Here is an 18,893-nt window from a genome sequence, read left to right on the forward strand (position 1 = left end):
CGAACAAGTGCAGCGGAGCCTTTTACCCTTTGACTTAGCCGAAGACCACTGCAGACTCAATATGCGACTCAACTCGCCAAAGTCGTTTGCCATCTTTGTTGCAAGTACTTGAGAGCAACCGATGTTTTGGTCATTGAAGGAGCAATTCTGGTGCATGCTCCTCTCATCTCTCGCAGCAGACTCGCCAAGGTCTCGTCGTGGGCACCGAGTTCTAGCTCAGCGGATACCTCAATCCTCGCACTAAATGACTTGCGCAGGTTACTGTGATCACTGCGGACCAAGCTCATACGAGGACCATTCCGCTGCGCGCCTCATTTGGATGAGTATGCAATCCTCACCGATGTGTACCATCGCCGCGGCCTATCTGAGACACGATAAACCATCGTTTTTCCTCTGCTAGCTATGGTGCTATGGATACATCCCAAGTATCCCTCAGTCCAGCTAAATTTCCTCACGGGGCCTGGCTCGAAATTCTGCTTGTTCAGTGACGCCCAAAAGGTCTTTGTCTCTATCCGATGTCAGATTAGCACCTATCCGTGGATGGACCTTCTTCCCTTGCTGTACTTGAATGCAACGGTAAACAGATTCGAAAACGAGGTCTTCTGGCTACTTTCTAGACCTCTGCTACTGACTATGCCTGAGAAGAGCTGGTTGTCTAACACTGAATCTGGTTAACGCTGAATCAACAAATGGTCCGTGAGGCGCACACCCGCGAATACATACGTATTACTCTGCCCTTTAGGAACATTCATCCGTTGATAACTCTGAAAATTTCACTGCTGAAAGTTATGGTCAGCATTCCTAAGGACTCGTCACTGGGTGCTGGATCATTTTGGCCGCACTATTTTGAAAGCACAAAGAGGTACACATGACCTCGTCTAGAAACTCAGATAAGTCCTTGTCTTCTTCGAGGTCAACATCAATGCTAACTTAGATGGATCTTGTGACAAGCCTTCTGTGCGAGAGTTTTTGTTAAACTAAAGATAACGTACCTGTACGTTATCTCCTTCTCAACTATTGCCCATCGCTGCCCCGAACCACCATGTCTCTCGCCGACAAAATGCAGCCCGCAACGGGCATGCCTGATTTCGAGGCTGCTGCAGCCGCTTTGCGCGCTCGCGTGACATCGCAGATTCCAGCATCGCTCGTTCTTCCTCCGTCGCTGACCGCCTCCACTCCAGCTCCAATAGACGTAACGACTATCCCAGAGACATGCGGACTCCTCACACCAACAGAGCTTGCGATCACGGCGCTCGATGCAACAGCGTTGTGCGAGAAGATAGCTGTGCGTGAACTGAGCTCAGTCGACGTCGTCAGCGCGTTTGGGAAGCGTGCAGCCATCGCGCATCAGGTAACGGGGTGCTTGACGGACTTCTTCCCTGAAGAGGGCATCGCACGAGCTCGCGAGCTAGATGAGCACCTGGAGAAGGAAGGGGAAGTCGTAGGTCCGTTGCATGGCCTGCCAATATCCATTAAGGTCTGTTGCCGTGCATTCGTTCATGGTAGAGAGGGCATGCGCTGAGGAGGTGACAGGACCTCATACCTATCAAAGGTCGATGGGGTAGCGGTGGCTACTTGAGCAGCACAAGGATCTCAGAGAAGGACTGCGATTTGACGATAATCCTGCGCCGACTCGGAGCCGGTGCGTTTTTCAGTGCTTGCTACGTGATGAACCTGTCAATGACGGCGGCCGTAGTATTCTACGTGAAAACAAATCAACCACAGACTATTATGCACTTAGAGTGCCAATCTTGCTATGCACGTACCGTGAGTGGACGACATCGGTGACTGGCTCGAGTTGCGTTACTCAGAATCTGTTCAATTAGCTGAATCCATACAATACCAACCTGACTCCCGGTGGTTCGTCTGGAGGGGAAGCGGCGCTTGTGGCAATGAAAGGATCGCCCATGGGCATAGGAACGTATGTACTGCATAAGCGCATACTTTGGGAGATGCTGATAGTAAGGTTGCAGAGACGGAGGTGGATCTATCAGAGCTCCTGCGCCCACTGCGGTTTGTATGGCATCAAGCCGACGAGCAAGACAATAATCCTAGATGACGGCTACCAAGCTTCGTAAATCACAATCCCCTCAATCATAACATCGGATGTTCTTACCTGATCTTCAAAGGAGGCCTGGTTCAGACGCTATTCTGCCCGCCACCGGCCCCATATGCAACTCAGCGCGCGACATGCGCCTCCTTCTCTCCGCGGTCCTATCGGCTCGCCCAGCGAGCATAGATCCGAGTTTCTTTCCCGTGAATCTGGTGATTCCGGACCTTGGCCAAGCGCTCGGACGAAGGCTGAAGGTGGGGCTTATGATACACGACGGTGTCGTACTGCCGCATCCACCGATGCTCAGGGCATTGGAGATGGCCAGGGAGAGACTGAAGGCGTCGGATACCGTCGACCTGGTGGAATACGTGCCATTCGAGCATGCCCACGGGTACACTCTTGCCGTGCGTACGTTCAACTTTTGGCAAGTTCATACCTAGCTAAAACTGTACAGAAAGAGCTTTACTATGAAGAGGGAGGAAAGAGCGTGCGCAAAATGTTGGCCGAGGGCGGCGAGGATATGTTGCCACTAACAGAGTGGGTAATCAGCCCGCCGCATGTAAAAGACCACGACGCAACTGGAATGTGGGAGGTGAGTGCCATACTGTAACGAGACCTGTCCTTCGACGCAAAAGAATTTGAATATCAGCTGCATGCTAAGCGGGAGAGGTTCCGACGTGCATACTCGGACCACTGGCGAAGCCAAGGATGCGATGTGGTCTTATGCCCTCCGTTTCCCGGAGTCGCGGCACGACACGATACCTCGATGTATTGGGGGTGAGTTCTTGATAGAAAGTATAGGGCAAACGGAGGAGAATCCTGAGATTTCTAACTTCGATAGATACACCGCGATTTGGAACCTGGTGGATTACCCCGGGGTGGTGTTCCCGACGGGACTCAGGGCAGATCTCTCGATAGACATCGTAATGGAGGACGTGCCCCCTTGCCTGAGCGATGCGGACGAATACAATCGCACTCTATGTAAGAGTAGCGTTCTCAGACCAAAAGTGGCAAACAGAGCAGCTGATGGGTGCCATGTTTCTGGTAGATGAGCCAGCAGTGTTTGCGGGAGCCCCGGTGTCGCTCCAAGTGGTTGCTCGCCGATTCGAGGATGGCCTGGCCCTGGCAGCGCAAGAGCTGATTGGAGACGCTCTCAAGAATTAATCGATCGGGTGGCGTTTGCGAATCAGGCTCAAGGTGGTAAAAAGCCCTGGTGAGATGGGAGTGTGATACTGAGGGTTTGCGGCTCCATGACAGCTTGAGAAAGGGGTTATGGGGATTGTTGTAACTTTGGGACTGCTGGCTATAGAGTCTGGTCTACTCGCACGGACGCTGTATTCTCTTCTCCCGCTGGCAGCAGCAGCGGGCGGGTGAAGTCGAGGCATTTGGAAGTATATTATAGACCAATCAGCCCCGCACACGCGCAGTGGTTACAGGTGGTTACCATGTGGCTGGTGTAGGGACACACATGTCGATGAGACTGAGACCGTTCGGACCACTACATCCGTGAAATGGCAGATGATTTGATTAGTTTGGTTCGAGGCACACAACGGGCGCAGCGTCTTGACGTTGATTCCCTACGACCACCAGACCAAACTCCGGAAGAATGTCCTCCAATGGCCTGATCTGCTTCACGAATTGCCTCCTTCCCCAGGAGGACGGCACCTTTGTCGAGAAGGACCTCTGGATCGACGAAACGCGCGGTGTCATCTTGGATGCTCAGGTTAGTATTCATTATAAACGGTCTATTATTCAAACCTGGGATTTTGTGCAGAAAACATTCTTCCTGAGACGAGAGCGGCCAGACAAGATCATCGACCTTGGCGGGAACATCCTCAGGTAGGCAATGCTCGGCTATTATACCTTCCACAATCATCACTAAGCTTCTTTCGTGATAGCCCTGGCCTGATCGACATCCAAATCAATGGCGGTTACGGCTTCGACTTTTCCGTTTACGAAGACAACGATGGGGCCTACATGGATGGACTCAGGCTGGTCGCAGAAAGGATTGTTGAGACGGGTGTTACAGCGTACGACATCCATCTTACTCTCCAGCTAATGATCTGACTTCGCCTATAGCTTAGTGCCAACGCTCATCGTAAGAACACTCAATCACGATAGCTGAAAATGGTGTTTATACATATATCCTTAGACCCAAGAGAAGTCTCTGTACCCCAAGCTCCTCAATCTCCTGAAGCCTTGGTCGCCTCCCAACGCAGCTCACCTTCTAGGATGGCACGCCGAAGGTCCTTTTATTCAGATGGCCAAACGCGGCGCGCACGCACCGCCCTTCCTGCTAAACGCTGCCGAAGGATTCAAGTCTTTCGAGACGATCTACGGACAAGACAATCTGGCGGATGCCGAAGATTGGCTCATGTCATGCGGCCTGACCCAGGATGCCCTGGGTGTTCGTATCATCACTGCTGCACCCGAGGTCGATGGGGTCATGTCGGCGATCAACGAGTTCGCAAAGCGAGGTGGATGCTTCTCTATTGGGCACAGGTGCGTCTGAACCTTTAGAACCTCGTTAGCCTGTGTTTCATGCTGGCGTCTGCAGTATCGCGACAACGGACATGGCAACTACCGCCGTTCGGCGCGGTGCTCGACTCATCACCCATCTATTCAACGCGATGCCCCAACTCCATCACCGTGATCCGTCTATCATCGGTCTGCTAGGATCTTCACCCTTCTTCGCCTCGGGAGCGACTTACACTCCGTTCCCCGTCTCGACCGCTGCTCACAGTAAGAAACCGAGCAACTCCGACACCACGGGAACGCCACCTAAGAAAGCCGCCCATGCCTCGGAAGCTTTTGACGAAATCGAGACGCCTCCTCAAACGCCTGTTCTCCTCGCTACGCAACGGGTTCAGGCGCAGGATGACAAGGCAACTCTCCCCGGTACAGGTGCCATCACGCCTTTACCACTCAGTCGCTCTGCCACCTACGTTGGTGGGCAGGTAGAGCCACTCCAGCGGCCATACTTCGAGTTGATTGTGGACGGTATCCATGCTCATCCCAACTCGGTGAGATTGGCATACACGGCTTACCCCGAGGGCTGTATCTTGATTACGGATGGTTTGTGCTGTCATTTTTGGAAATGGAAGCGTGTCATTGACACTTGCATTAGCAATGAAAATCCTTGACCCGCATCTCAAAGATGGTGTTCACCCTTGGCGTGATGGGCGGAATTTCGTTAAAGAAGGTGATAAACTCTACCTAGAGGGCACCACCACTCTAGCTGGCAGGTTCGTCATGATTCTCTCCGTTTCATCTTCAATTATAATCAATCATGCTTCTAGTGTGGTGACGCTCGACAAATGTGTTCGAAACTTTGCACATTTCACCGGATGCTCGCTTGCTGAGTCCATCAAGTGCGCCACCTTCAACCCCGCCCGGTGTCTTGGAATTGAGAACCGCAAGGGTACGCTTCGGGCTGGCGCCGATGCTGACCTTGTCATCCTCGACCGCCAGGGCAACGTCATCAGTACATGGATCCGGGGGAAGGTCGTTTGGGGAAAAAAATGAGCGTTTACATGGCTCACGGGCGTTTAAGAGGATTCTCCTATACAACAGGGTTAAATATAGCTGCTATGTATCAGATGTAAGTTATCTCGTTTCAATATTCAATGCTCAGACCGAAAAATATCGTTCCAAGCTAGAGGTGGTCTGGAATTTGACTTCTTGACGGTTTCACCATAAATTTAGTTGCATGCGCATCTACCCGCTCGCTGGTAGACATCGACAGGGCTCCCGATCCGTTGCCTAATTATTGCATTTTCCTCATTCTATTCATCCTTTGTACTCGTGCTCCGAAGAGGTCGAATCACCTGTACACCGGCTAAACAATAGCAACAGTAGGACAATTTCACACAGCGGTGGTCCCTCAGCAAGACTACAAGCGCTGGTGATGAGCATGCATATCAAAAAAGCTAATGTACAGTCAGGACAATCGGGTCTACGTATTTTACAGGAGCATAATCGACCTCTGGCGAAAAACTGGTTGGTATCACAACTTATAAATCGGCGAAGCTGGAACCATATCTCGCAATATTCCCTCGACAACCATTTGTGCGGCGAGGAGTATCCCATCGTTGTATTTCTTCGCGACCAACTGGTACGAGATAGGCGCTCCAGCGAAGATGGTTGGATCGTCTATGGCCACGAAATGGTAAACGACTCTCGGATGGAAGTTATAAGGGAGCAAAACACTCACAAAGCGTGTGGTTGTATGCGTCTGACGGGGACACGGGGTTGTAGCTTGACTCAATTGGGTCCAAGGCTGGGTCTGCATGGAGTCCACTGGGAAATACGATACCGGGATAGTCGAGGATGTTCCAGATCGATGTGTACCTGTCCATAGATCAACGCGCGACTTAAGCGTGAGGATGAGCAGATGACCTCACCCCCAATATTTCGAGGTATCGTGTCTGGCGGCTACGCCAGGAAAAGTTGGGCAAAGGAGCACGTCAATATTGGATGCGTTCCAATGACTCGAGTACTGCTGCCTGTAAACATTGCGATCGTAGAATAGCTGAGATGAGCAAATAAGCCATCGAGTTGTCATATATAAGGCACTGGCAGAATATGTCACCTTCCATATGCCTTGTGCGTCATGATCCTTGACTTTGTCGGATGCAATGACCCATTCGGTCAACGGTAATATCGGCTCGCCGGTGGAATCAAGGACTTCGTGCACGCGCTTCCCTCCGTCTTGGAAGTATAACTCGTGCTGGCTCACAAGGTATGAGTTATAATATCACAAGCTCTGGAAATGCGACAGCGCACCGCAAGTCTGACACCCTCATCATGCTTATACGGCACATAGTCCACTAGCTCGATGCCTGGTGCGGCTTCAAGCTTGTGTTTGGCTGCTTTGAGAGCGCGAAGCGTTGGCGGATGTGGCATGACGACGTCGTCGTGCATCATTATGCCGACTCGTAGCGGACGAGCGCCAATGTCGGCCGGAGGTACAAAGGAGAGCGGTATAAGGCTCGGATCGTCCAAGTATGGCTTTGTACCAATTACAGCCTGAATGAACGTGGTCATGTCACGGGCCGAAGCACACATCGGCCCCGTCGACGGGTCGACGCCGTCCTGCCCGTGCATGCTGCATGTTATTTTTAGACATCAGAATGGACGTAAAGGCAGTCTCAACTAACGTACTATCCCAGGTAACCAACCATAGGTTGGGTCAACGACGTCGGACGCATACCATAAATCCCGCAGTGCGCACTGGGACAGCGAATAGAGCCGCCGATATCGCTAGACGAGGCGGTGAGAGAGTTCCCGAGAGACATTGCTGGCACACTGGTCACCTGCCGACACCCATGCATGATCCTTTCATAGCGACAAGGGCACCCTCGCCCCCTGACGATCCCCCGCTCGAGAGGTTCGAATTGTAAGGATTTACCTACAAGCATTTTGATGAGTTTGAGATCTGTCCCTGAACTGCCCTTATCTTACGGTTCGCCCATAAAAAGAGTGACACTCGAGAGTCATAATCGATTGTGGTTGGTTCGTCTTGACATAGAACACTGCGTCACCGTGATACCCGTTAGCGCAATCTCCAATGAATGCGTCCGAAATGGCCGGAGAGCTAGCAACCGACCACGTTAAGGACTGATCAGTGACTCACCCGCCCCGAGGCTCCTCAGTATCTTGGCCATCTGACAGTCCTCCTTCGCGATTTGGAAGCTGGACAAGAAGCCGCCGGAAGCATTCCTCCCCGCAAGCAACTGGTGATCCTAGCAACTCGAGATCGACAGCGCACGGCGTTAGCATTATGGAACCTGCCATGTGCGACAACCAGCTGTCGCTCCTCGATCGAGAAGAAGCGACACCGTCGAAGGAGAACTGACGCCACCCACCTTTATAGACACCGGCAAACCATGCAGAGGGCCGACGACGGTCCCGGTGTGCGCGAAATGCGCGTCGAGCTCCTTGGCACGAGCGATGCCATCTTCGAGGAAGAAGTCGACGAGACAGTTGGTCACCTGGTGCGCGATAGCTGCGCGTTTTCCAAAGGCCGTCACAGCGTCAACGGCGCTGAGCTTGCCTGCAGCAATGCATTCTAGAACGCCAGTTGCGTCGAGCTCCGTGATCGTTAGCTCGGCCTCAGTCAGGAGCCCGCACGTGCGCGGGATCGAGGTCACATCGAGAGGCAAGTTGTTGAGCGTCGACGCGGGAAGACGTAACGACTTTGGTATCTGGGATTCGAGCTTCGCTTTGATTGCACGAACCTTGGCTTCATACGGTGCGTGTTCCATTTCGCGTGTCACAAGCAGGAAAGGGATAGTGGCCTGTGTCCTCGGGCTAGGATCAAGAGGGGATCAAAGTGAGGATCTAACAGAGTCTGGTAGGCGAGTCGTTGAAAGCATGCTGGGCTCAGATAGTGCAGCGTGCTGGGGCGTGGGGAGCGCCGTAGATAGGCAAGTCCGGGACGAGTAGGTTTACACGCCTGGGTTCTCGTGCGAAGGGCGGCGTCGGGCGATCATGCTCGCTCAAACGAACCTTATGCGGGCCTCTTCGTTGGTCCCGCTTCGGTTCATCTGACGGCATGGAGTGTATTATTGCTCCTCAATTGAGCGAAGTGGCTAAGTGAGCCCACATGGACGCCAAGAACCTTCTCGTTGAGATTCCAGCCTATTCCAACTCAATGATGAGAACGTGTGTTTCATATGCCAGTCCGGCAGCGACTCGGTGTCTGCATCTGCAGGTCAGCATGGTCAGCAAACAGATGATCACCCACAGACATGCCGTCATATTCCCCTCCCCGGCTTCACAGAAGGCGGAAGCTAACTTACCTGAATTTACAGCCAGTGGCTGTATCGCTAAAGATTAGTCGGCATCTTGCGGGCTGTACCTTGTGCACCAACTGCGCGACTACGCAGGTACCTCGTGCTCCTCGAGTCACATAGCCACGTGAAGTGAAACTTCCGTGTCGCCATGATTTTGTTGTGGTCTTCACGAAGAGAAAAACCAATCATGGGGGACGCAACAGAAGGATTCCCGAAAGCGCTTGGGAAGCGCGGTCCACGTAGCCGTGGTGTGGCATTAGTGTGCCTTAGTAGTATGACGAATTATCATTATACCTCGGGCCCTGGAGGACAGAATTAACGAAGACGCTCCAGGGCTCCTAGGATCTTAATGTTTGAGGTATATAAAGTTGCTACTCACACCCGCCGAACGACGCCATGGCCAATCCTAACAATAAATTACGATATACAAGCAGCAGTTCTTGACTGCTGCGGAAAGATGCGGAGTATACAACTACTTGATATGTCGTCTGCATCTAGAATCGTACAACTGAAAAATCTATGTCCCATCTTCCCAATACGCTCCTCATTCTAAAGTCCTCAGATCATGATACCGTCTTCTTACTAGATCCGGCCTCCTGCTCCTTCTCCTTGCCCTTCTCTTTCTCAGATGAAGGACCGTCATCCAAATACAGGCCATTCTCCTCAATATAGTCGACAACCGCCATGGGAAGAAGGTATCGGACGGAAAGTCCCCTCTTTAGGAACAGCCGAACCTTAGTTGAGGATACGTCATTCTGGATGAGCTGCGGAATGAGGTATATGTTGTTCTTCCACCGCGCCAGATTGTCGGTGGCCTGATCCATGCCAGAGCCGGCGCGCTCGATGATGAAGGTGCCGTACTGGCCGAGGATGTGGTCGAGCTAAACGGGGCGTTAGTCCATGAAACACGGACCCAGCTCAAACGACTCATACATCGCCCGTCGACCACACGCCTGGTTCAGACATCGTGCTGATCAAATCGGAACCAGCAAGGAGCATGACGCGGACGTTCCGATGCTCGCCGTCTTCCGTCTGCACGCCGCCAAGGACGGTGTTTATTTCGTAGTCGAAGTGATCCAGAACCACAGCCGTGCGCTGATAGTTTTGGAAGGCCTCCCATGAGTCTATCATGAGCCATGAGGACGTTTGCTCTGCGGCGAGGGTGCACATGGCGACTCTGGGAAGCGAAAGGGTGGATCAGCGATCTGCCTTCCGCGTGTAGAACACAATAGATAAAAGATAAGAGAGAATGTGCCCCTTCATAACCCCGCAATTCTCGATGAAGGCGAGGTACGAAAAGTGGGGGAGCTTCGAAACTTTAAAACCTCTACACATGGTAACAACACCACGCCGAGGTAGAAAGGATATGTGGCCCTTGAAGCTGCTGATTGGTGGGGGCATGCATGCCGACAGCAGCCATTCAGCCCGAAGGCCTGACCAGTATGATAGCAAAGTGGCCCAGGAGGGGACAATGACATGATGCAAATGGACTTTCCAAATGCCCTGAAGTGCATTACTATTGAGAGAAGAAATCCAGTGGCCCTAGTGCACGAGTCACTCCAGTGCAGGCCGCCGAAGCCCTCGGAAACATTTTCCTATACAGGAACGGAGATGTGTGGAGCGCGGAATGCCGGGAAAACGTCCAAGCCGCACATGCCCGGCGTCCTCAGGATAGCACAAGGGGGGCCCAGGTCCAAGCTCGAGAGCAGAGAACCATTGGTTGAGAGATAACGTCTAAAACACTCACCGATGATGGGCATTCAGGAGACCAGGCTTCTTGTACATGTCACTGACTGGGCTGAGGTATCCACCGACGATTTCAAAGTCGGTATTCTGGCGGACAAAGTCCTTGGCCATCTCGAACATGCGAAGGTGGAGATAGGTAACTGGACTGAAGGAGCCGCACGCGACTAGGACAATGGGCTGCTTTTTGGCATCGCGGAGGGTTCGACGGAGACGGTGGTGGACAAACGAGTAGTTTGGCGGGTTGTTGAAGCTGGTCGTCTTGCGCGCAGAGCCCGCAGTGGACATGTTGGAGGTAGGAAGGGAAGAAAGAGGTGAAGCTGTGGATGGTGGGTGGGATTAGCGCGATGACTGTGTGGATTAGACAAGCGGCGACCGGCGGGCGCTCGGGAATGGCCCTTGCCATGCGAGGCAATCTTTACCCACGATTCCCCCGCCTTGCACATCCATCAACACTTGACTCATTCGATGATCAGCGTCGTCAACGGTCGCAGACACTTTCTGTGTGCGGCATAGCTCGGACATCTACTCCGACCAACGCTCGGACTTACGCTGATCGGCTGCACTAGGTGCAAATTTTCATTCCCCAACGAGTCGTACACGCAACTTTTCCATGGCTGAAATCAGTCGATTCATATCAGGGCCTAGGTACGTATCATAGATGTTAAAATGCATGCGGGTTTAAATATGCGAAGTGGTGGTAATGTACAGTGAACTACAGAGCAAACAACCAACACAGGGTTACCCGGGGCGATGCAGGCGTCATAACTTACTTTTAAGCAAGCATTAAGGCTCGTAAGAGGTATAGCGATGCACGGCGGTGCAAGTCAACTCCACCATGAGGGTATAGAAGTGGGGAGATGTTACGACGCCTATAAGTTATCAACCAAAGCTGGACTCAACCGGAATAAACGCCCAGAGCTCGAGAAACCAAAGAGAAGCGTACAACAACAAGAAGATTACAGATTACAAATGCCCCCGAAAAAACGGCTGCTCAAGCTATTATCTTTATGCTTTGCACATCCGAGGGGTATACTGGTTGTAGAAACGTGGGTCGTAATCGAAGCCAGCCTCGGCGAGCTGATGGTGACCCATCGATCCAGGGTGTTCGTAAAATGATGGTGTCGAAGGGATGTCGACGTCGAACCGCTGCTGCCCAGCGCCCATGCCCATGAAAGGGCCGAGACGGTCGAGCTCGCTGGCCGTGGGTAGTGAGTGGGTAGCCATCATCGGGTTCGAGAATGATGAACCGAAGTTGTTCATGCCGGATACTGGCCAGGCCTGCATAGAAGATGGGGAGCGGCTCTCGTTCTTGACGGGGACAGCCAGGGGCCGGTGGATGCGGACGCGGCCACGACCATCGCTCGACGGAGCATACGAGACCTCGAGGCTAGCGAAGACATCGAGCACTTCCGGCTCGATCTCGAACTGGGGAACCTGTGGCCAGCTGTCGCTACCGAGATACGAAGTCAAAGCGCCAGAGAGCACTGGCTGTAGCGATGGTGAGTAACGAGTCATGATGGTTTGTTGCAATCTACTCACAACAAAACCAAGCCTGTGGCCGTTGCGGAGCGACGCAGAGGCCTCGCGCGACGAGGAGGCCATTGGCTTGTCGATACTCTCGATCTTCACGTTCGGCTGACGCGCGAGAGTGCTTCGAAGAGCTTGCTCACGCTTCTCAGCCTCAGCGAGCTGCGCCCGAAGTTTCTCCACTTCAGTGCTCATGCCGCCCTGCTGAGACATGGCAGCAAATTTCACGGCCTCGGCTTCAAGCTCCTTGACCCGACTGATGGAAAACGCCACGATCAGCGCACTGCCGCAAATGAATGAATACAAAGTTTACTCACACTTCCATGGCCTCAAATTCTTCGCGCTTGCGCTGCCGGCTGAGGAAGGCGGCGGCCCGGTTCTTCACCAGACGCGCTTCGCGCTTGGTTAAGCCAGAGACGTCGGGAGGGACAAAGTCCTTGGTGGTGACGCGCTCGCCAGTGCTCTTCCTCCGCGTTGCGCCGGGCGTAGGGGACAGCGAACGCTTCTCACCCCTGGTCGATGGCTCGTAAGGGGAAGGGGAAGCACTGGAAGATGGAGATGGAGACGAGACATTGCTGGTGTCGGGAAGGTCAAAGACCTGGTGAGTGGGGAGGCAAAGCTGCTGCTGCTCGGAGTCGCAGAGCGAGTCCGGAGTGAGCTGAGCCGACCGCAACGCCTTGATAGAGGACAGGGGCGAGCCAACAAGAGTGGAGTTGTCGGAGTGAGGAGATGGAGGCAATCCGTAGTAATCCAATCCACTGGACTGGGAGGTGACGGACGAAGGTCCACCCCAAGAGGATGCACGCGAAGGCGAAGGATGATGGGGTAGGAAAGGGGCTTCGGAAGACATGGTGTTGGGTGAAGAAGTGACCGAGGAGTTGGAGGACATGACAAGACCGTAAGATGAATGAGCTTTGTGTGGCTCGTAGGAAGCTCTGAGAGGGAATAGCGGGGTATGGTCCAGAGTCTTTCGTACCTCTGAGGAGGACCTCCGGATTTATACCGCGCGTTTTAACTAAGTACGACCGCTCTACAGATCTGTTGCCGACCAAATCAAGCACATGTCTGATTTGAAAATATAGCCTCTCACATGCGCGGTTACTATTCCAGGGCAAGGTTGTAGTCAAGCCATATCCGTACCTCCATGACAGTTCTCGAAGCACGACCACCTCCCCTACAATTGGACATCGACACATGATGCGTGAAATGCGTGTTTTTAACTTTGATGCGCAGATGTCGCAGACTCGCCGCCGTTGTTCCCGATCATCAGACTCGGGCGCGCTAACCATGTTATCTCCTTCCCGGGCGACCTCGTATCTCGGTGTCGCAATCTAGATACCGACGAGGTGAGCACACCAGGAATCCCAGAGCAGTGCTATCCTAGTAACATTTTCCATTCGTTGCTCACAGCACCGGACCTAAACGGATTTCACCTGCTGTGGGTAAAGAGTCCGCCCGTCGGCTTTAGCATTGAATATTGAGCGAAAGGGCCGAAAGGGGGTTTCTTCAAAGAGTCCATTTCCCCGCGATCTCATTTGCGAAGGCATCAGTTTACCAATTTTGGGATGATGTCGTGTGCCATGGCTCGGCAGCGTACATCGTGCCGGGCTCTGGCTCAGCAAAAGGAGGAGGGCAAACTTCGGGGTGCATGGAGGGATTCGCTGCTGCTGTATACGGATGTATTGTGTGAGAGTACTGGCTGTTGCATTGAGCGTTCTTTGGGCTCCAGAGGTATCTGCGGTCGTCTGAGGGGATGATCCGCGCCGTTACGGCGCTCAGGTTGTAGGGTTGGGCGGTAGCGAACCGCGGGTCCGGACGAGCGGGGAGGGACGGCCCCGGATGGGGTGTTGGTGGGGGGAATCCCAGGTTCCTCTCTGACGTCGTTGATGGTCGTTCCCGGGGTCGGAGGTGCCGGCCGCAGATACGTTTTCGTTCTTAGTAACCTGCCTTCTCGCGGATTGATGAGAGCGATGTGACCCTGACCTCTACCATCACAAACGAGCATATGCATGCTAATCCTTCCCGACTATACTCTCCGGTCACGGGAGTCTCACTGCATGATCGGACACGTTCCTGGTCGGCTGGCACAAGTCCTCGCCAGGTTTCCCACATCCAGATTTCTGACTGGAGGTATTGGAGCAGGTAAAGTATTGGCCGCCGGAAGACAGCACGAGCAAGTCTGTCTTATCGATCCGCCTCGGCGTCCATATCTGGCAGTCAGACGCAGTCCTGCGTTGCGCAAAGCCTAATCCTTCCGGATTCAGCACCCACGCAGAAAGCATATTGCCATCAGAACAATCGCGTGGATTTCTGTCTTGACTTTTCGCGTTGTATGTACGCCTTCGGATACCGGCCCATTTGTCTTGGTTTGTCTGTTCACCCCAGACGTTTCGTTCTATGACGCTCATCCGATTCACCTTGCCATACGTCGCTTCTCCCCTGCGCAAAGCTAGTACTGCCGCGTCGGCAAGTTTTTCCATGTTCGGAGCCTTCTCAGTCAGAGTCGTCAAAATCCTCACTTGACGTCCGTTTGTGGAAGTGCGGAAAAACTTTTTCCGAGGTTTGTAACAAAGGGACGTATCCAACGCCACAGGTTCAGTGAGAAGGGTCACAAGAGGCCATACCTCATGAAATTGGGAGTCGAAGGAGCCATGGCCGACAGCCAACAATAGAGGTCGAGAATTCGAAGACGCTCGCCGCCATCATGGTGGCTTTTCAACGTGGACACGGACAAGAACGGAGTTTACAGCCCCCAAGGTCCAGAATTCTCGAGCCCCGATTTCTCGATAAATCAACACCGCCTTGTATTAGACGAGTGGCCAAGAATCGCATTTTCGCTGGGTCATGTGCGTGTACCCACGGCCGGAAGGTCATTAATGATGAATCATGAGGCACTAGATTAGTCTTCCAGGAACGCGCCCTCATTGAAGGTGTACCGGTGACGTCGATTAGATATTTACAACAGCACGGGGAACGCATGGTTACTTGCAAAGAAGAAGCAGTTTAATCTGATCGGAAATTATGTTTGGGTGAACACGGAGGCGTTTTTTTGTTCGTTGCCACAGCTCAGGGTTGAGCAAAGTAGCCTGTGCCGCGGAAGAGGATCAAGTACTGTGCCTTGCATCTGGCACGAACAAGCCGAGTGAGGTGACGGGTTGAAGCGGACTGTTTTCGATTGGATTAGGCAGACGGAAGCTTCACTACTGTTACTTTAGTCTTGCTGTAATTCATGAGGCTGTGGTATGTTGTTAAAAGCCAGAAATTGTGGCAAGGACTCAGCAGCGCCGGGATGTCAGCACCTGTTTGGCCGCCGTAAGTTACTGATGGTCAAAACAGTAAATGCCGATTGCTGGGACCAAGCATGCTATGAACGTGTTGGCTTTACCCTCGGTTGTGCTTGAATGTCTGTGGACCGGATGATCTATGTGCAAGAAATATCGATCAGCGCTGAAGACTGTGGGCCGTGTGAAGCAGTGTAATCGAACGGGCGTTCCAACAATTACTTGTCATTTCTAAAAGATGGGCGATGTCAGTAGGTGTTAGGGCTGCCAGAAAGAGATTGATCCTGTTTGATTGTCGAGACATGGACTTGACCTGTTAGCTTGACCTAGGGGCGAGACGAGATCTATGCCAACCACGTGCGCCACCGACAGTTCGCGCGCGTCCAGTATTAGTAAGTACTCGAAGGCGCTCAGACGCATCTCGCCGCTTCACCCCATCATGCCTAAACGCCCTGTTCGTTCATCGTCTGACTCGGGCTCTTCGAGGGAGCGAACACCAAAGAGGGTTCGCTCGAGTTCTCCTTGGCGAATTGACGAATCTCCTTCGCATGACGAAGAGACCCTGAAAATCCATGTCTTAAGGGCCAAAATGGACGATGACGCATATGCGTCCCTGGTCAAACTGATTGAAACATCGCGGATCGTACTGAGGCGACACAGGAACACCGACGCAGAGGACGCTGAATGGAAAAATCTCGTCTTCGCAGAGGATATCAAGGACGCAGACGTCATCGTCACCGCCATCCGTATGAGACAGCGACTTGAGAGGCACATCAGCTGGCAGGTCGCGGTGAGTACCTTTGACGTCATGCACAGGAACCCGCGCCTTTCAACTCGTCAACGCGTTCCTTGATCTGGCAGAAAACGAAGGCCGTCGTCACTCCTCAGTGGTTAGAGGAGACTGTACGGCAAGGGACACCCGCCCCGTGCGGGGAACACGCAGCGTTGAATGATCTGCATGACGACACTGTGCGGCAATGTCCAGACGGCCCTAACCTGCTAGTTGAATCCGGCTCAACGACGTCGCGCCTGTCGGCCGACATTCCGCCTTCATCCGCCGACCCTGCCGGCGAGCCGCCCACCTCGACAGAACTAGAGCATTTGTCATTGTCACACAAAGCTCGGCTCTGCTTGTTCAGAGCATCTCCACTTATCTGCCCCAACCAAGCCTTGATAGATGAACTCAAGATAATCCAGCTATCGAGAAAGCTCGAAGGAGAAGAGAGGAGTATGCTGAGTTACCAAAGGGCTATCGCGGTGCGCGTTACCTAGTACGCTGCGAGTTAATATTCATCATGACCTTAGATGATTAAATGTATGTTAAATTATGCTATTATGATAAATTCCAAGCGAGTTACGCTTGACCATAGCATACCCTCATATCATCACACTCGAGAGGCTAGACAACGAAGTCGAAGACCTGCCGTATTTAGGCACGAAACTTGTTGCAATGGTACGAACGATGTCCACGAGCTGCTTCTCCCACCTGACTATGTTAGATCGAAGAGTACGTTACGTTAGGGAAAATAAGCGAAGCGGGTACGTTTAGTGGTTAGGCATTTGTATTCTAGTGCTCATTTAGCGAGGTTCACTTACAGAAAGTATCCGAGAATCTTCTCGATTCCAAGCCCTTTCAGCGTTCAGCCGAATATATGGCATAGGGCCGCATACAGGACGTCGTCTCTATGACTTAGGTTTGCGGACACTCGAAGAATTGGATCGATATTATGAGGTTACCCCCGGATCTACTGATGGGAGTGCACTGTCGAGCCTCGAGCTGTACAGTAAAGCAAACGAGGAAACTGTCCTGGAAGAAACTATCAAGGTGGCGTTGGCCTTGCGCCACGATTTGTGTCAAACGTTCGCAAGATTCTACTCCTCAGGGCTGGCTACATATTTGATCATCATCCCCTTAGGATATCTCGACACGAAGCGGAGCGAATTGGCCAGATTTTGGACTCAGAATTAGCTCATGTTGAACAGGGATGCAGAACTCTTTTGGTCGGTGGGTGAGTGCATTTTAAGGATCCTAGGTAGCTACTCTGTTGCTAATCCTAGTAGCTATAGGCGTGGAAAAGTCCAGGGTAACGACGTCGATATTCTCATTACGCATCCAAACTGGACGTTGGGCTCCCAGAAGTCGAGAAATATGAGCAAGCGGCTGGTTCAAAGTCTGCGCGAGCGTGGTATCCTCGTTCACGTTATGCGTAGGAGGCGTTTTCATGATATTGGGGTTGTGTTTTCCTTATTATTGAAGCTGCGTAGACCTGGCTGGATTTCACGGGCATAATGTCCTCCGAACGCATCACTGGGACTCCTTGGAGAAAGCACTAACAATCTTACGAGTGCCATCGGCTGGGGACGCAGTCAATGCGCCAGTCCATCGGCAAGTGGATCTTATCTTTGCCGCCCCCGAGGTTTTCTGGACTGCGGTCGTTGGATGGTGATATGTCCTTGACATTATTGTTTTTACAAATTTCCTTATCATTCGCACCACAGGACTGGCTCAACAATGTTCGAACGAGATTTACGCCTTTGGGCCAAGGAGCGGTATGCAACATCATTTGTCAACACGGAAAGGCTCTTACTCTCCCCTTAGGGGAATGAAATTTGATAGTTCTGGAATGTTCGTGCTGCCTCATTTTGTTTTCTTGAGCAGTTAATCATCCTGCACTCTAGATCTCGTCGACATGATTCAAAATTGTTTTTCCCAAGGACTGAGCGCGAGGTTTTCGACCTCTTGGAACTACCGTACATCCATCCCGCGCTGCGTAATGCCGATGCGTGATGGGACTAGGATAGATGGAATGGTAGTAGTATATGTAGGATGAGTAATTGTAGTGTAGGTCAGCCGCTGAGGTGTATCTCCGTTTCTGTTACCGACTATCAACCCGACGAACGGACACTCATTTTCATCACGTTAAGCTATGATCGAGAACATGTTCCTTACCATTCGCAGCCCGTTATCATCAACTTCTGCGAGGCGTTGTTGATTTTTCGATTGAAAAGCATGGCGATGACAGGTTACCACAGGTAATTCTATCTGACATTTGCCGATGTCAGACGCTTGGAGCCGACTTCAAGAGATGTGAGAGATAGAAGGATGTAGGGTAGTTAGGATGGAGGATGATAACTGGGAGGAAAGACTCGTTGACGACCGTTCATAGCATCCGTTGAAGAGCCAGCCTTGGTGGATCAGTTCGGCGCCGCTGTTTAGCTCGAATGCGCCGACGACGACCGACGACCGGCAGGCTCGTTGCAATGCCGCAGTTTTCGGACTGGTACTGCTACAGCCTGCTGATACCCAGGACCCCCGCAGCTTCCCACACTGCCTAACGTGTTATTGGTTTTTATCATTAACGGAGGGCATTCGTGACTTCTACTGTTGGTGTGGGCGGGTCCTTCGGCGGATCTGCATGCGAGGCTGGTGCCAAGCATCGGTCTTGCGACTGTGGAGTAAGTCAGGGCGGGGGATGTGTTGCTTTGGCT

At 52.5% G+C, this 18,893-nt stretch overlaps 6 protein-coding genes across 6 annotated transcripts; 3 read left to right on the forward strand and 3 right to left on the reverse strand.

Annotated features, from left to right (window-relative positions):
• Nucleotides 1–1,251: 1,251 nt before the first annotated feature.
• Nucleotides 1,252–2,461, forward strand: CONPUDRAFT_144484 (amidase signature enzyme; the record flags this gene model as incomplete). The annotated part of the gene is made up of 6 exons (XM_007771143.1): nt 1,252–1,477; nt 1,534–1,642; nt 1,697–1,767; nt 1,827–1,921; nt 1,963–2,013; nt 2,130–2,461. Coding segments are annotated over exons 3-6 (513 nt in total), but the record flags the coding sequence as incomplete, so codon positions are not given.
• A 541-nt stretch (nt 2,462–3,002) lies between these two features.
• CONPUDRAFT_165909 (carbohydrate esterase family 9 protein) lies at nt 3,003–5,701 on the forward strand. The gene is made up of 9 exons (XM_007771144.1): nt 3,003–3,034; nt 3,102–3,776; nt 3,828–3,892; nt 3,952–4,083; nt 4,133–4,151; nt 4,206–4,555; nt 4,611–5,128; nt 5,181–5,298; nt 5,353–5,701. The coding sequence occupies exons 2-9, from the start codon at nt 3,660–3,662 to the stop codon at nt 5,576–5,578; spliced, it is 1,545 nt and encodes a 514-aa protein (XP_007769334.1). The 5' UTR covers nt 3,003–3,034; nt 3,102–3,659; the 3' UTR covers nt 5,579–5,701.
• A 261-nt stretch (nt 5,702–5,962) lies between these two features.
• Nucleotides 5,963–8,730, reverse strand: CONPUDRAFT_125132 (amidase). Its single transcript, XM_007771145.1, has 10 exons — nt 7,921–8,730; nt 7,689–7,797; nt 7,517–7,587; nt 7,369–7,463; nt 7,217–7,315; nt 6,839–7,160; nt 6,645–6,782; nt 6,457–6,584; nt 6,267–6,403; nt 5,963–6,205 (listed from the first exon to the last, which is right to left on the reverse strand). The coding sequence occupies exons 1-10, from the start codon at nt 8,317–8,319 to the stop codon at nt 6,060–6,062; spliced, it is 1,644 nt and encodes a 547-aa protein (XP_007769335.1). The 5' UTR covers nt 8,320–8,730; the 3' UTR covers nt 5,963–6,059.
• Nucleotides 8,731–9,248: 518 nt separating this feature from the next.
• Nucleotides 9,249–10,909, reverse strand: CONPUDRAFT_125134 (Nucleotidylyl transferase). The gene is made up of 3 exons (XM_007771146.1): nt 10,598–10,909; nt 9,784–10,027; nt 9,249–9,731 (listed from the first exon to the last, which is right to left on the reverse strand). Exons 1-3 carry the CDS (start codon nt 10,879–10,881, stop codon nt 9,414–9,416), a joined length of 846 nt encoding a protein of 281 aa, XP_007769336.1. The 5' UTR covers nt 10,882–10,909; the 3' UTR covers nt 9,249–9,413.
• A 328-nt stretch (nt 10,910–11,237) lies between these two features.
• CONPUDRAFT_137613 (uncharacterized protein) lies at nt 11,238–13,172 on the reverse strand. The gene is made up of 3 exons (XM_007771147.1): nt 12,441–13,172; nt 12,136–12,379; nt 11,238–12,084 (listed from the first exon to the last, which is right to left on the reverse strand). Exons 1-3 carry the CDS (start codon nt 13,010–13,012, stop codon nt 11,602–11,604), a joined length of 1,299 nt encoding a protein of 432 aa, XP_007769337.1. The 5' UTR covers nt 13,013–13,172; the 3' UTR covers nt 11,238–11,601.
• A 2,671-nt stretch (nt 13,173–15,843) lies between these two features.
• CONPUDRAFT_144486 (Nucleotidyltransferase) lies at nt 15,844–18,257 on the forward strand (the record flags this gene model as incomplete). The annotated part of the gene is made up of 12 exons (XM_007771148.1): nt 15,844–16,194; nt 16,221–16,661; nt 16,710–16,719; nt 16,775–16,857; nt 16,904–16,943; nt 17,003–17,264; nt 17,321–17,413; nt 17,466–17,611; nt 17,670–17,847; nt 17,904–17,954; nt 18,004–18,030; nt 18,084–18,257. 12 exons carry the CDS (start codon nt 15,844–15,846, stop codon nt 18,190–18,192), a joined length of 1,791 nt encoding a protein of 596 aa, XP_007769338.1. The 3' UTR covers nt 18,193–18,257.
• Nucleotides 18,258–18,893: the final 636 nt, after the last annotated feature.

Source organism: Coniophora puteana (assembly GCF_000271625.1).
Source record: "Coniophora puteana RWD-64-598 SS2 unplaced genomic scaffold CONPUscaffold_7, whole genome shotgun sequence".
In the NCBI taxonomy this organism is placed as follows: domain Eukaryota; kingdom Fungi; phylum Basidiomycota; class Agaricomycetes; order Boletales; family Coniophoraceae; genus Coniophora; species Coniophora puteana.